Genomic DNA, 17,399 nt, shown 5'->3' with positions numbered 1-17,399 from the left:
CAACTCATACTATTTAAATTAGAATTGTGCAGTCATTAATCTCTCTGGCCTTCCTCAGAACAAGGAAATGGTTAGAGTTAGCCTAGATAACTGGTTTCAATTTAAGCTAATATTTGTGATTTAAGGAGAAATCCTGGTCTCTGGCTAACTGCCTGATTCCATACAGCCAAAAAGGAATAAAATCGAGATGGAGTTGCTCCTACAAATCCTTAGTGCAAATACCCAAATTTGTACTGCAAATTCAATGCACATTTATTTTAAAATGTATTGCGAGCATTCCCACCACCATTTATGGCCACCTGGGGTAACACACCAACAGCAGCCAACAGACTAATAAGTGTTCAATGACTTCCCTGGTGACATCCTTGTTATAGACCAAATTTTGATATCATTAGTCAGGCTTGAGCCATGAATAGTCATTCCACTGACACAGACCCTCCAAATAAGGACCTCTTTAGTGCAAGCAAGTCTAATAGGTTTGGCATTGAATCAGGGCACGGTACACAGATATGAGCTTTGAAATTCACATGGAAAAAGTTGTATTTAAGCACACCCTAAATGCCATGGATTCATTTTGCTATGAATTAAGTCATGAGCTAAAGGTCACAGCATTCAGGATCATCTTTTGGTGAACAGGACCATAAAAATCTGACATAATTTGAACTGTAAGTTTCCTACCAACACAGCAATCTAGTTTAGTTCAACCTTCCAATAACTCCACTAACACCCTGTCTAAATTTTCATCTTCTGTGGATGAGTTGTTCTGAAGTATAAACTCATAGATGCTGGGTATCTTCTAACAAGCGCCTCCTCAGTTGAAATTAACCCCTGTCCTAACAGAAACTGCTCCGGTTACACAGACAAAGCCACCTTGGCTCCTCAGCCCCTCCTGAAAAAGGCTCAGAGGCTCAAGTTTCTGTGAAGCCACTGAGGAATGGTTTATCCTGCGCTACACCACATGTGGCACAGTGTCTTCCTAGCATCTGCCTGTTTCTCCTCATCCAAAAAGAGTAATGTAACTCTTCTGCATGTCAGCAGAACCTACCTATACTGCTTCTATGCCCTATACCCATAAACTTCTCCTGGAAGTCATAGAAGTTGTTGTCACACTCCTGATTTTAAAACTTTCAAGAGAATGAGAAAATAATAAAATCTCTCTCACATACACACACACAAAACCCAACAAATCAACCTAACAAAAAAACCCCCAAAAATAAACAAAACAAACAAAAGGAACCCAAACAAACAAAAAACCAACCCAACAAAAAAACCCAACAGCAACAATAGGGAAAAGTTGGGGTGTGTCTTTGGCTATTATTATAATCTGGCATTTGTGTGGTTTAGCACGAATGTGGAAGGGGTTTTTTCCTAAGGAAGTTCTAGCATGGATTGACAGCTTGGCTGACAAATAACAATGTTTTCTATGCCTCTAGAAACCCAGCCTTAAATCAAAAGTCCCAGGTGACTCGGCCCTTTCCTTTTCCAGCTGGCAAGGAGCTAACATCACCTCATAAGTCAGAAGTTCAGGCTGTGCCAGGCCTCGAGAGGGAGCCCTGCCTGTGGGAGAGCAGCTGGGGCTGGCCGCGTCTTCTCTCTTCCCCTTCCCTGGCTCCTCTGATGGGGAGAGGAGGATTGCAGATGGGCAGGGCTGGCCCTGCGCCAGGGGCCACAGTGGCCAGGCTCTTAGCTTGGCTGCTGGAGCCTCTGGTCCGAAGGACAAGAGACTCTTGAGAACTTTTCTCCAGAGCTCCAGGGAGCTGATCCAAGTTTGAGTTGCTTTAGATCTGACCAGGGGTGGAGGAGGTTTCATCCATCAGCATTCCTGAGCATGCTCCCTCACTCCCCCTTCCTCCCTCACATCACCTGCAGCCTTGAAGTTCCGGGAGTCAGCTGGAGAGGAGGAAAAAAAGACTCTGGGCAAAGACATTAGCCCTTTTTCCCTCCTCCATGGAAGACAGAGTGATTTGAAATGTAGAGAGACAGCATTGAGGCAAAGTCAGTGCAAGAACTTAGAAAGACTATTGAAGATGGGATGGAGGAAATGGACGTTTTTGACCTGACTTCTCTGGATGTGAATTATGGGGAAATGGACTGTTTTTGTAATATCATAATGCTGCTTGGGGGAATGCAAGCTCTAGCCAAAGGGTTGTGTGTACTGATATACATGGGTTTTAATGGAGAATGTTGAATATACTATGTCCCCAGCTCCTGGGAAAGAATAAGGAGGTCTCTATTTCTTTTGAGATACTAGCGCTTTTAGAGATAGAAGAGAATCCTTGTTTTGTACTAGAAAAGCATTCTTAAAATGACACTCCAAACATGCGGAAACCCATAAATAGCTTGGGAAACTGTTATATTGGTGGGACTGCACAGAATCTGCAAAAATTCCAGGCAGTTGCAGATCTGTGGCATTGAAAGCCACCAGACTTTTTCTTGTGGCGTGTTCTCCACAACTCCAGAGAGGCTCCTCTCCCAAGGTGAAGTAGGATCATGTTTAAATGGTGGCAACTTAGTGAAAATCATAGTTTTCTCTCTGTGTTTAGTGGGAAAATGAGCAGAAGGAGGTGGGGGGGAAGGTGTTTGAATGTCTCTTTTTTTTCTCTTTTTCTTTAGTGTATGTTAATAAAAATCTATCTGTTTTTACTTCTAAGTTGTGCCTGTTTTGCCTTTTTCTCTCAAAATCCTATCTCCCAGTTGGTAAACGAAATTTGGAGAATGTGAAACCACAACAGCATTAAACTTGTTCAATATAATGAATGCAATATAATGAACCAAATCTCACCAAATCAACCTTCTCACAATGTTGTGCTCTAGCTTATATATTTGTTAAAATTTGGATGTTTCATATGCAAGCAGATCATGTCAGCACAGTCCAGCTGATATGTCACAGCAGTGCGACTGAAGTGTAGATGCAGCCAGAGAGGGAAACTAGGTCATAAATCCTGGCAAATGAAATTTTACAATGAAGAACCAATTAATGTCCATGAGAAATTGAGGATCTGTACATTTTCATCCATGAGGACTGCACAGTCACTGCAGCCCCTTTCAACCATGCAACAGTCTGGTTCCAGATGGTTCCAGATTGTTCCAAGCAAAGAGACCATCAGCCTCAGTGAAAGCTGCTTCAGTTTTGACTTAAGTTTTATTTTTGAAAGTTCATGATATCTTTGGACCTTGAGAAACTGCTGGCTCACATGCACCCAAGGCAATCTCCTCTGTATTAATGATACTTTTCTGTCCTTGAAGAGGGAAAGGAACAAGGGATTGGTCTTCACCCAGCAATTATGCAGATTAGGTTTTTTACTAAACCTTCTTTTTGTAAGCTAGGAAAGACACAAACGGAATTTAAAAGCATTGATTTAGAGGAGATTCAGAATCCAAGCCCATCAAGGATTGATGGAAGATCAAATGCCACAAATTGTAGATGTTCACAGGTGCTGATGGCTGACAGATGTAAAAAGGACATAACTAAAATTAAGACAATGAAAAGAACTAACAAAGTTCTGTCACTTAATTTTCAAGTTCAAGTTACAAATTCTCAAGTATTTATGTTTTCTGGAGACTTTGCAATACCTGTGTTACTTGTATCCCATAAATCTCCAAATTTTCTAGGACAGATCTTCAGTGGTCAGTTTTTAGCTTTTCAGTTTTTAGTTTTTCAGCTTTTTAGTTTTTAGCTCTATAAGTCACCAGCAGGAGAAAAATTTGCATGCTCTAATCTATATCTTATCCAAAACAGATTACAAGCAAACACTGAGCACCTGCATTTTGCAATTGCTTTTTAAAAATATATATATATACACCTACAAAGGCAGGCTTGCCCAGAGGCAAGGCTGATTTATTGTTCTGCTGACTTAGGAGCACTACATTAAATGTGTAACAGCCAAGGATCACCCCTGAAGATGTTTAGTCAGGAATTGTCAGGGGGTTTTATAGAAAGGAAATGTGGAACTGGCATGAATAAAAACTTGTCAAACAGAAGCAATGTGATACACTCAGGGCACTGTAGTAAGTGGAAAATGCATTTTAGTCCTGGATGCGAAGTATCTCTCTAATTATTTTCCTAAACAAGACCAGAAACTACAAAGTGTTTTTTTTTCTTGTTTCTTCCAGAATCTGAGATGGCCCATTATTAAAAAGGTACTATTAAACACAGATGGCAATTCACTATCTGTCTAATTTTATGCCATGGACATATAAAAAGCCTTAGTTACATGCTTAATGAACTATAATACATTTAGCACATATACTACATCTATCCTTGTGTATACTTTCATTGTATATACTATCCTTGTATATACTATGTATCATATGTAGTTTCTCAAAAATCAAATGCATTTCTTTGAAAATACTTTTATATAACATTCAAAAAATAAGACACTTCAACAGCAACTTTTGTGAGATCTACTGCACTAACTATAGGCAGCAGACCGCCTCTTTGTAGACTCCACACCAGCCTTTATTTAGGACTGGCATGACCACAAACTATAGGTTCCCTCCATTGAGCGATTCCCTTCAGATCCAGAGCAGCCAATACTTATTTTAAATGGAATTTTCTCCTTCTCTGCTCTTCCACGTTAGGCTCCCCAGTTACTTTTTAAGCCTTGCAGTGCATTTCCAGGCTTTGCAGACCCATCTCACCTTCCATGCGCTCCACGTAGCAATAAACATCATAAGTCTCGTTAGGGAAGCGGCGCCCATACGTCCTGACTCCTTTCTTTCCCATCTTATCTCCAAAGCAGCCAACTCTTGGATGTCTAATTGGATACCTGGGAATGCAGAAAATTTATCATTACGATGCCTTAAGATTTTAGCCTTCATATTTTTCAAATCCTGTACTGCATTAGTGAATAACTCTAAACTCCATATGGAATGTTACTTACTGTTCTTCACAATTTGGTCAAACAAAATAATTCCTCTAGGCCTGAAATCCAAGGACAACCTCAGGCCCCAAACAGTATAAACAAAAGTGAATTTGGGGGGAGCAAACTGGGGGGTACATGACTTCATAACCTGAAGTTGTAATTGGAGGATTAACCCCTGATATGTAAATGGACCAAACTTAAAATTGTGTGAAAAACTTACAAGCATCATCTGGCTTGGGTGTAGCCTCTGGGAGGCTTTTGAATGCCCAAGGTAAATCTATTGAAGGCCTTCAACAAATACCTGTTTTATTCTTTCAGTCTCATCTAATCTCTGTTCTAGGTAGCCACTCCATATCTGTTATGGCAGTTTATGTCTACAGAGGCAAGGCACACAAATTTTGGGGAAAAGCATGAAGGGGCATTTTGAAAGCCTCACCTGACAGTCTGGTCAGACACCCATCCAGCATCACACTGCTCAAACCCATCCTCGTAGGCTGCTTTCAGCTGGTCTGGGCTGGCCATGACGGCACCGTTGTCCCGGCAGGTCTGGTGAGCCTGGGTGAAATTCAGGGTGTACCTGCTCGTGGCAGCCCGGTAGTGAAACACAACACCTGAGAACCCAAAAAAACCCTGTCAGTGGCACATTTTGAGTTACTTCTGTCACCATCACCACTCTGTAACCCAAAAACTGCCTGTCAGTGGCAAATTTTGCATAGTTTCTGCAACCATCACCACTCTGTAACTTTACCTAGGCATTGTTACAATGCTGAAAACTGATGGGTAGAATGAAACATAGTACAAAAAGGTGAGTTATTACAATATAAATGATATGGTATGTTATGGTATAAATGATGTTCCCCCTCTAGTGGCTGCTACCAGGAATGACAAAATACCCCCCAAAATGTGCTTTTTGGAAGCAGATTTGTTAATCAGTGATGAGCCTGGTGTCCATTTCTACACATCAAAGATCTCTACAAATATATAGTTTATAGTTTAATATATAGTTTATGGATTTTGGTCATTTTTCCATAGCCATATTTTCCTGCACACACCACAAATGGTACAAGGAAAACAAACCATGGGTTTTTTCTGGTTCCGAAAAGGACCTTGACAATTTCAGCAGTTCCTGGAGCACATCAGACCTTTGCAGAGGGAGGCCTGGTGTGAAGATGGTTTTGTTTAATGCAGGATCTGTCTATAAGCCACATTGTTTTCTACACACATATAGTTCCCACTGAATCTGACAACAGCTCAACAACTAGAACAAATCATAAACAGGACTGAAGTGGCAGAAAACAGTCATCCCACCTTACAAAATCATTTCCTCCTATTACCGCTGTCTTTTACAGTTTAGCATCAAAGGCATGTCCCTTGCAATACCTGACTAATTGCATTCTAAAATCCTCAGAAGCATTTCAACGCCATAAAACATCCACAGATGGGAAAAAATCAAACCAAAACAAAACAAGCTCCTAAACCATTAAATGTTCCTTTTCTCTGATGGTTTTACTAGAGTACTTCATGATGAGGAAACAACGTACTGTAATAAAGCCTGGGAAAGTGGTGATACTGTAGCAATAATTAATTTTACAACATGTCTTTACTATTAGAGCATTGTTGAAAGATAAAAAAAGTCTGCTAGTTTACAAACAAGTCGAAATACGGGTCACTTAGAAAATAGTTGATGCATAAATTGCCAACTTATTTAGAAATATTTTTCTTATGCAGACAAATTCAGTAAAATTTTGCCAGTCGTCAAAAATCTGCACATGGCAAATAAATAGAGAGTACACTTTATTCTTCTCATCGTGATTCACTAAGAAATTAATACAGAGAATATTACCTGAAAACTACTCAGCCATCAAACATTTTTTTTATCAAAGCCACTTGCAGAAAAACAGGAAATAAAAGACAAAAGGCTGGGAATCCCCTTGTTTCATCATTTAATAGGGAGTCACACACCAGCTGCAACCACTATCTGGAAGCATGAAGACCACCAGCATCCCCATAAAAAGCCTTTCAAAACTGACAAAACCTATCATAAAGAGCTTATTCCAAGCAACAGTGTAATTTCAGCTTCAAATGGATTCAAGTGTTGTTTGGCAACAATAATAAGTGAAGAATACACCCCGGAAAATTATGCCTGTGTTTGCATCATTACATTAAACTTTCCAGGTGCTTGAAATTCAGTCATTAAGGATGTTAAATTGCTAGGTTATTTCACTTCATTATTTGGCTCAGACCCCACAACACCGTTCCAAACAACTTCTGGGCAGATTTCAAGAACAAGAAGAGAACAGGGACAGCTTCCAAAGGGCATCTTCATCCTGTGCTGGGACGCCAAAGGAGCTCCTTTGGGAGTCACAGGAGCATTCCAATGTGGATGGGGGACACCCTACTCCCCACAGTCTCACTGCTAAACCGCCTCAGAACACAGAGCTAGGCAATGTCAGCATTTAAACCTTAAAATTGCAAAAAATATTATCTGGAGATTTATATTGTTTTAACATGTGGTGTGCATAAAAATATATGTTTTAATATATTCAGAATTTAGTAGCAGTGGTTGAACCTATGAGCAGAGCACCTGCTGGTACAAATGAGGATTGCTATATTAGTAGCACAGCAGTAAATAAAAACAGGAGTTCAGGTGGTCTGCTTGGTGTTCTGGATCTAGAATTGAAAAATGAACAACTTTTACAGAGCTCCCAACAGAAGCAGATAAAATATTTACCCTGTTTCATAACTATGAACCCATAATAATATTCACAAGCTGTGCATTTGACTTTATTATATGTTATTTTTGAACATATACAAACATTTTTTTATATATAACATTGGCATTTTTGTATATTTGATGCTGAGTCAGAAATGCCCAAGTATATGAAGCAATTTGTCAATTTGATTTGTTGTTTTAATCTTAATTAAAATGTATTTTGTGTGGATTTGGATTCACTGTCTCTTTTTTATCATTTTTTACGAGATTGCTTAAGTCATAGTATATGATTTCAAACTGGGCACAAGAGTTTCTGCTTCTCATTACAGCCACCAAAAGCTTTGTTACCTTAGAGGGGATGGCAACATATTTTTCTAAATCTGTATGTTATTTTTTTAAAAGCTTCCTGCTGCTTAAACATGTGAGTGTATTTTCCACAATCAGCTATTTCAGCTCTCATTCCTTCGTTTTTTTCCATGTTGGAAGCACACTGCCCTTCCTACCCTGGCACAGTCGTGTGGCACCTGAACAAGGCAGGACTAAAGAGTTAATATCCCAGCCAATTAAAAGTGTATTTCGCAGAGGCAAAGAAGAGCCTTTGGTCATTTGTAAATCCTGGAAAGGAACTCGGGGAATGCTTTGTTCTCCGCGCCCTGATCCACAAGGTAAACTTCACCTATTCTCAGAGCTGCAGGCTCCTCCGTTTCCAGTGAGGAGCTAATGGACATGAAAGAGCCTCCGAGATGAATGGGAAGGAGGACGTCACTATGCATAAGCCTGTGCAACAGCTGCAATAATTAGAAGACCCCTGGGGCTAAGAAGATTAAAGTGCAGGACTTCCATTGTTTCAGTTGGACAGAGAGAGGGGCAAAACCCATTGTCCCGGTCTTTGCACTTTAAAACATTTGTAAAGGATTCCCCCCCCCTCCTCCCTCCTCCCCTTTGTCTATTTCCTCCCCAAAAGAAAAGGCAAGGAGTTGTCCTCGGAACAAATAAAGCAACTGGAGAAATGAGTACAGCGGTATAATGTTGTCACTGAACATCTGGCAAACAAAGTCAGTGTAATTACAGGAAGGAGTAGCAGTAAGAAAGAGCACTCATAGGAAAGCAATTTGTAGCATCCAAAATTCACTTCTGTCAGAGCAAGGGTGAACGCCTTTTCGTCATTTATCTCATGTCTTAGACCAGAAAATAAAAATGTGTTTAACTTTTAACAAACAAGGGTTTCCGTGGGTGAGAACCTCGTTCTGTGGTTACACCCCTTTGGGTTGCAGCTTTATTGTATATCATGCATCAAAACCCTGTGGAACTGCAGGGGGAAGCCAGTTTATTAGCTCCTGGATGGCTAATAAATTACAGTTCACTTTCACTAGTGAGCTCACGCTGCTGCCACATGCAGTGTTGGATGTGGCAACATAAAGCCTGAATCTCAGAAGTTGCCTCACATAGCAAATACCTAAAGGGAAAAGATTGTGATACCAGTGCTTGTTATCCTGTTAATTTTTGTCGTCAGACCTTGGACGCTGCGGTGCAGACTCCTGAAATAACCCCCGCCTCACTAGCCAGAGCTACCACACAGTTCAGTTCATAGCTCAGATCCTCCCTGGCCTTAATGCAGAAGGCAATTTACATTACAAATACACCTCAAAACTATGGGTTACAGGACTGAGCGCTGTATGAAAAGGAGGGAATAGGGCAGCATTTTCACTTCTCTGCATGAATAATTCGTTTGTGTCTCTCCCTCTAGGCTTTGCACCCATCTTCTGATCCCTGTCTTGGGCTTTGGCAACTTGAGAAGAGGCTCGCCTTGCCAAGTGCCTCAGGGAACTCACAGTGGAGAGGGAAAGTGTCTTCCCCCGGCCCTGCCAGGGACAGACACTTCCTGCAACAGCTCACACTTTGCTCCCTGTGCAGTGTGTTTGTGTCCAGCCTCACAGCACGCAGGTGGAAGGGCACAAGGACTCCTATGAACAGCTCCAGATCATGAGAGGAGGGATCAATGCTGAGCTTCGCCTGTGGTTTTATCCCTTATTACTCTACCAAGCAAGCTCCTGCATCCAGCCCGAGGCAGAACCATCCCAGCCTGTTCACCCAGAGGCTGCCATGCTCCCAAACTCTACACGAGAGAGACACAGCAGCTTGGCCAGAACACTTCCTTCCCTCTCCCTGGCACGCTTTGCATGTAGACCCTGGGTCTTTATCACCCAGAAATTAATTTCCCTCTGCCATCCTTTGATGGCCGCTACCAGCTATGCTCTTCGCATGCCAGGAGGATTTCTCGGGATCCATGAGGCAGGAGAGTAAAACACGAGCTGAAAAATGCCGCAACCCATGGTAATTTACACGGAAGTTCAACATCAAGAGGTGGCAAGGTTTCAAGACAGGTAAATCCGAAAGATTAGGTAAAAGCAGCTCTTCAAATGCCTACTTAAAATTAAAGAAGGGGATTTCTGCTGCAGCGAGAATAGATCAATTAGGTTGTCAGCACACCATCTCCCAGTGCTAACAGCATCACTGAAGTGGCAGCATTCCCACATCGGAGACAACTTCCATTTATTATCATTATAATGCTTGCAGGAAAGACAAGTTTGCATAAAAATGAAAATGGGAATTACCATCTACAGCTGCCTCCCTAATTCTTGTTTCTTTCCATTAACAAGATCAGTATCTTAAGCCTGGGACTGTCTTTACAGGCTTTAAACACAAAACACAAAAAAAAGTTGGGGGGAAAAATAAGTCTTTCAGATTTGCAGCAAAATCAAACAGAAGCTGAGTAAATGAGGCCCACGAAAAGAGTGAATTCCCAAAATATCAGTTAGAAAAGAATAAAGTCTTCTCATTTTTGGTAAAAAAAGAAGTATCACTGAGAAGCTATGACAAAAGAGTAAGTAAACTAGAAGGATCCCATTTGCCACTTTGATTCCTTTAAATCCATTTATCTCCGAGGAGGAAAACAAAAAATCAACTCAAATGACTGGTTTGTTCAGAGTTCTTAATTTTGAATATATTTAATCATACATGGTTTTCTTAATTGCCCAATATCATAGCACCATACAAAACAAGTATTTCATTAAATATTCAGAAATGTTCCAGAATGAAATATATTGTATAATTTCATTTCTAGGTCAAGTTTTTACAAGGTAGCTCAAATATTTTTTCTAAAAGTGGACTTCATTACAACTAGAGAAAAGAAATAAATGCAGACACAGAAAGGTACATCAATACTTTTTATAAAATCCTTCCTGGAATTCAACTCACCCAAGGTTGCTTCACATGAAAGTTACAAGTTGAGTCTAAAAGAGTCATCTATTAATCTCCCTAATTGGTGACATGGGGTATTTAGTGCAGAGAGCTTACCTCACCCAGGAATATCCAAAAGCTGAGAGGCCAAGGACTCCCAGTGTGAAACAGTTAGAATTATGGGCTTAGTAACACTAAGAGAGATTAGAAGAAAAGGACAAAATGCTGTACAAAGATCAAATTACAGAATCTGACAAAGGAAGAGTTGATTTTGAGACAAAGGGAAAATTTGGGAGGAACACACACAGAAGGCAGAGAAGAAAATACGTGGAAGTGAAAATAAGTATGAAATACTTGTTCTACATATCCAGGACTGGACTTGGATGAGCCTAGTGGGTCCCTTCCGACTCCATGTTCTAAGATTCTTCATTCCTCTCCTCGCGAGAAGCTGAAGCACTCCCATGCTGTTAGATCCATTTTGAACACAAAAAATCCCTGTCTGGGAGGTCAATATAATTATAGCAGCAACCAGAGTGTCAGGAAAGCATTCTCCATGATCAATAACAGGAAAGGGGATATCCAGTGTGAGGCAAGTGCCCTTCCAGTGATCTTTCAGAGCTGCCTGTCCCAAGGACAGCCCTGCAGGCATGAATAATGACTAAGGCAGGCACCTTACTTCCCGCATGGGCTAAAATTAAGCGTTTCTCTCCTTCCTCTTACACCCTCAGCAAGTGCAAAATGCAAAATATTAACCCTGATCTCAGGGGTGAAGTGTGGAGAGCACCAGGCCCCTGTGGATGGGTCTTCTCTGCTGGGTTTGCGCATATGGCTCAGCACAAAACGCGGAGACTTGCAAAGCCAAAGGAAAACTGGATGAAATAACCCAACATGTCATCCTTCTCCTACACTTTGCTCTCACTTTCCCAGATCCCTAGAGCTGTGCGCACAGAGCCATCCCAGCCAAAACACAACTGCCCACTTTCCTAGAATTAAACAAAGCAATTCAGGTTTTTTGCTTTAAGATGAGACACACAAGCAGATATTCAGATGAAAATATTTGATCTCTGATGCACACACAGCCAAGCAATGCTCAGCAGATAAAGGATCCCATGTGAACTCACAGTGCCTTGATGATGTCTCTGAGACAGAATCATGAAATTGTTGGGGATGGAAGGGACCTTAAAGATCATCTATTTCTAAATATAAGCACCTATTGATACCCAAGTAGCTGGCATCATTAATTCCTATAACCAAGGCAAAGGAAGGCCACAGAATTACACCAATTTCCAAGATCCTGTCATTGTTTAGAAAACCTTTACCTGTCAAAAAAGGATGCAGCAGAAATATGTACTGCAGAGACAAAGACAATGTGTGTGATGAAATGTATCTTCCTTGTGAATGATAACTAAGATAACCAGCTGTGGTTAAGTGGCGGCTTAATCAGGAGTCCATCCATGGATAATGAAAATCTACAGACATTCAAAAAACAAATGGGAAAAACCAAATCCATATCTGTTCAGGATAAAATAACGAAAGTGTCAGTGTGGGTAATTCCATGGGTGACAGGTCTCTGACAGCAATAGGGTAAATGCTTAAGTTTGCACTTTGATATCAGCTGCTTTCATTGGAATAGGACTTTGGGACAGCCAGATCTTTTGTCTGAACAGTTTGTTGCTAATAACATATGAATCTGACTTCAGAAGTTCATTTGGCATCTAAACCAGCAAATTGACTGGATATTTGCACACAAGTTATCAAATTTGTCTGTTGTGATAGCTAAATGGGAAAAAAAGTAGGTTCACAGTTACGAGTTCTGTACAGTCTTGGGCTTGAGACCCAGCCAAAATAAATAATTAGTCATTGGAAGTTCTACTTTCAGTGACTAATACCCACCATTCAGCTTAACCTGGGAAAATCTTATGCTACTGAGAAAATTATTTTTCCCCAGAAATCCCATTTTTCATTCACAATACATTCTATTACTGGTAAAATATATTTATTTAATACACAGTATGTTCAATAGCAGTTCTGTATTCCCAGATACCTAAAGGAGAGAAATGGCAATTACAGTCATTTTATTCAAGTCAGCTCTCCCAGCTATCTATTATGCTACAAAGGTTAATTTGAAAAACAAGCAGACCAGCCATCTAATCCTATCTTCCTGGCTTCATTGATGCTGCATTATGCTTTTTGTTTGAAAGTTTAAAATTAGGAAGTGTCCATAAAACAAACAGAGACCCTGAAAATACATTGAACAAAAGTCCTGAAATTGTTTAAAAATACCCAAAGAAGCATTAAAAAAACTCCATAAATTCATCATAATGGCAAAAGGGGAATTACACCTGCTTCAGCAGAACTCTGCCGAAAAGTTTTGGCCTATTTAATTTGAGCAAAAAATGAGCAGAATTAAAAAACTGGTGATAATTTTACCAGAGCTTCAGCAGCCCTGCTCCACCCAGGAGAGCTGACCAAACCACAGTGCTGAACCAGGCTATCCATCAGCTCTGGAACTACCTCAGTTAACATGGAAATACCTCCCTGAGCCCCAGTCAGGACAGGCACTGCAGAATACACAAAAGGGGAGTGCAGGGGATCACGTCTCTTCAAATGGTGTCACTTTGGGGTGCAGGTTCAAAAAGAAACAGCAGGAATAATTTGTGTTCATGACTAATGTTTTTGGAGGGTTTTTTGTTTATAAATAAAAGCTGAAATCATAAGAAACCATGGAGAATGAAACATAAGATTTTAACAGGAACATTTACATGAATTCCTTATGAGTCTAATAAATGCCATTTGTGCCATCCATTTGAGAATGGATGGAACAAATGATGGTCTAGCAAACGAAATTTCCATTTGGATCAAGACTCAGCTTTTTTCCTCTCCTGAAATTCTGACATTAAAGTAGTTATGAAAAGAACAGTTGCAGAAAGAAAACGGAGTAAAATTTTCACTGAGATAAATCATAAATCTAATCAGTTCAACACTTTGCAGCATTTTTCCAAGAGCAGCAACTACAAAAGCTACAGTATCACCATAAATGATCTGATATTTATTTTCATAAACATCTGCTGCTCCTGGATATAGACATGTAGTCAACAGAACACTTGAAAAGGGATAAGGAATGCCAGGTAGACCTGTTATGAAAAGTAATGTTCAAACTAGGATTTCTTTTGCTTTTGTTATTAGGACCGAACAGTTTGTGGAGTTATGCAGACATTAATGGCTACACTGATTTACTATATTTCCAAATTAAGGCCACACCTTTGAATCCTTTTGTGAAATGAATGCCAACAGACTGTTCACATTAAGTTAGGTACTGGAAGAACAATACATTATTAAGCTCACCGAAAAAGCCTGAGCCAAAGACATGATTTCCAGCAGCAGATATTAATGTTTGTTTTGGGATTCATCCACCTGAGTAAATACTGAACTTCCAAAAAACACCAAGCTGCAAAGGGGTGTGCAAGGCAGGGTCCAAAGCAAGGGGGCTCCTACAAGGAGATCCATCCACACGGCCCAGTGTTGTTCTAAGCACAGGGAGAAACCTGGGTCCAGAACTTGCCTGTGCATAGCACAGAGCCTGGGTTAATGCCATGCTTTTCAGCACAGCCTGTTAGCTCAGGCTCAGTGCCAGCCCGATGGAGCTCTGGAGCAGCCTCTGTGCTATGTTCCATGAGCAATTTCTAAGGGGAGAAACACCTACACATCATATGTTCGTTCGGCCTTCCTCTTTTGTTTTGCTTAAACCAGCTGAACACTCCAGGCTGGGGCAGAGGGGCTGGAAAGGTGGGAAAGGCTCTGAGGGTGTTGGTGACAGCAGCTGGACATGAGCCCAGAGGTGCCCAGGGAGGCAGGAGGCCAATGGCACCTGAGTTGACCCAGCCACAGGGCAGTGCCTGTTCCTGTGCTGGTACCCTGAGGGACCACCTCGAATCCTGGAGGCTGCTCTAGGCCCCTTACGACAGGGAATTCCGGGGCTGGAGTGTGTCCAGAGAAGGGAACGGAGCTGGGGAAGGGTCTGGAGCCCCAGGAGCAGCTGAGGGAGCTGGGAAAGGGGCTCAGCCTGGAGAAAAGGAGGCTCAGGGGGGACCTTCTGGATCTGCACAACTCCCTGATAGAAGGGGTTGGACGGGGGAGGTCGGCTCTGCTCCTAGGGAACAGAATCAAAGTGTGCCAGGGGAGGGTCAAGCTGGACATCAGGAACTAGAACTTCACTGGAAAGGTGGTCATACATTAGAATACACTTGCCAGGGAAGCAGGGGTGTCATCACTCCTCAGAGAGTTCCAAAAATGTTTGAATGTGGCACTGGGGGGCCGGGATTAGTAGTGAACATGGCAGAGCTGGGTTAATGTTTGGACTTGATAATCAACAGTTCTGAAACTCCTGTCTCTTCTGTCTTTCAACACATAGAGTTCTCCCTCTCAAAATTTTGGAGGCTTTTTCCTAATAGAGATGACAAGCAAACTGTTATCACTGCCTGCCCCACATTTAGCAAACATCTCCTTATTTCTTTTATGCAGCTTCTCCTAGGTGAGTTTTCCTTCTGCCCATCCAAAATATGTTACTGGGCAAAAAGAAGCACTTCCTTCATGCTTAATGTTCCTTTCTCAGAAAGAGTGGCTCCCACTTTTGGTGGCATAGTTTGAGACATCAAGACAGGCCAACCACAACTTCCGTGGCTTGTTTTAATCCTAAATTTTCATCCCTTCCATCATAAATTACTTCTTTTCACCTACTCAAAGGGCAAATCTCTAAAGACACTCCTTTAAATCCTCTCTAGTTTTGTGTTAATTACTAAGTTTCGCTGCTTTAACTGGAATCACTGTTGGCTACAAATGAAATACAGAGGTCCTTACCCTCAACAGTCAGAGAGACAATGCCCTGCGTGTCCTCCACTCCATACATGACATCGCAGCGATAGACCCCAGCGTCGCTGGCGCGCAGCTTGGAGAAGGTCAGCGAGGCGTCCCCGGTCTCCTCAGAATGGCTCGGGACAGACACCCTGTCCTTGTAGCTCTGGCCTATTTTGATGTTGCCATTTTGGGCCACCAGGACGGTGGTTTCCTTGGCATCCTTCCCGCTTTTGTCCAGTTCCACCTTGGACCATTTGATCCGGAGGTACTCCGCGGCGTAGCTGGAGGAGATGGTCGGTGTGGTTGAAAAGAAGCATGGCAGGACTGAAGTTCCAGAGAGAGATGCCTTGACCAGGGTTTTTTTTTCTGCTTTAACTAGAAAATGGGGAGAGAGAGAGGAGAGAGAAAGGAGAAATCACATTAGTGTTACAGCAAAATCAGAAACAGATATATTTCATCGTAAATTAATAATTCACTAATGCAAAGCCTGAAATGAACCATGAACCTTAGCTGATTTGTAACAGGACTGGGGAATATAAGCTGAAAATGAGTTTCTATCAATCTTGGCACATCTTTGGCTGATGACGGAGAATTTCTGTCTTTGGGAAAATTTAATTCTGACTTATTTTCTCTATTTGTTATAGTCACCAAGTAATTAACCCTTGGAAAATGGTCTGAAATTTTAGGTGATAGATGAACTGTAAGAGCTGCTTGTTGAGTTCACAGGAGGAAGACCACTCTGAGTTAAAAAGGATGAGTTACCTCACTGGCCAAAACCTTGATTGCAGGGGAGCTGCTGGAGTTCACACCTTGTCTCACCTCACAGCAGTTGTTCCTGTCCTCAGAAGGAAACAGCCCATGGCTTTGCACCCATGACCCCTGACCCCACTGTTCTCTAAGGGGTTAATTCTTTTTATGGCACACATGCTGAAACAAAAGCCTTTCCAGTGAGAGTCTCCCAAATAGTCACTCTTTCGAAGTTGTTTCCTTGTAGCCTCAGGGATTTAAACACATCACAGAAATGAAATATTTCAGGATGTAAAAGCAAAGGAGGAAGTAAAGCAAACAGAAAGTCCCTACTTGGTTCAGACTTGACATGATCAGGACTTTTATCATTTTTTATGTCATCTCCAGCTGCAAACATTTCACAGTGAAATTGCTCCCATCTGACAATATCCTGAGGGCGAAGTTGACTACTGTTCATCCAAGCTGCACATTGCAACTGAAAAGAGGGATTCTGATGGATTTACCTTTTTTATGTGATGTTATTTCATCACACATAATGGCTTAATGAAGATTAAAAGCTGATGCACAACAGTAACTATTTTACCTCTTTCACAATCCTGCACTCTAACATTTCTGAAGGGTAGAACGTAGTCATCATTATTTTGAAGGGAGCTAGGATTCATAAAGTTTAGAAATATAGTAACTTAATAACAGCCATCAACAGAGTGATACATGAAACAGGAGACACCAGCACATGAAAATTATCTGTTTCTCTGTGATAAAAAATATAATCTCTCCATAGAGAGTAGAAGCTTGGAGGACGGAATGGAAGGGTGAGCAAAGGGAGAGAATTAAAGAAGAGGAGCACAAAGGGAAGAGAAAAAAAAAAAAAAAAAAAAGAAGAGGGGGGGGAAAAGAAAAAAAATAAGAAAGAAAACAGAAAAAAATGGGCGGGGGAGAAGAAAAGAGAAGAAAAAAGGAAAGTTGCTCATTAATCTGAT

At 41.3% G+C, this 17,399-nt stretch overlaps 1 protein-coding gene across 1 annotated transcript in view; it reads right to left on the bottom strand.

Moving 5' to 3' along the window:
• VCAN (versican) overlaps nucleotides 1-17,399 on the bottom strand; it is a 99,036-nt gene that overhangs the window by 69,839 nt on the left and 11,798 nt on the right. The window contains exons 3-5 of the mRNA XM_066339648.1: nucleotides 15,676-16,047; nucleotides 5,302-5,476; nucleotides 4,642-4,769 (exon numbers count right to left, since the gene is read on the bottom strand). Of these exons, the coding sequence (XP_066195745.1) occupies nucleotides 4,642-4,769; nucleotides 5,302-5,476; nucleotides 15,676-16,047 (675 nt within the window). The remainder of the gene's footprint in view (nucleotides 1-4,641; nucleotides 4,770-5,301; nucleotides 5,477-15,675; nucleotides 16,048-17,399) is intronic.

The sequence above is a fragment of the Sylvia atricapilla genome, chromosome Z, assembly GCF_009819655.1.
Source record: "Sylvia atricapilla isolate bSylAtr1 chromosome Z, bSylAtr1.pri, whole genome shotgun sequence".
In the NCBI taxonomy this organism is placed as follows: Eukaryota; Metazoa; Chordata; class Aves; order Passeriformes; family Sylviidae; genus Sylvia; species Sylvia atricapilla.
The sequence above is the reverse complement of the archived record's forward strand: the minus strand, read 5'-3'. Positions and strand labels throughout refer to the sequence as shown.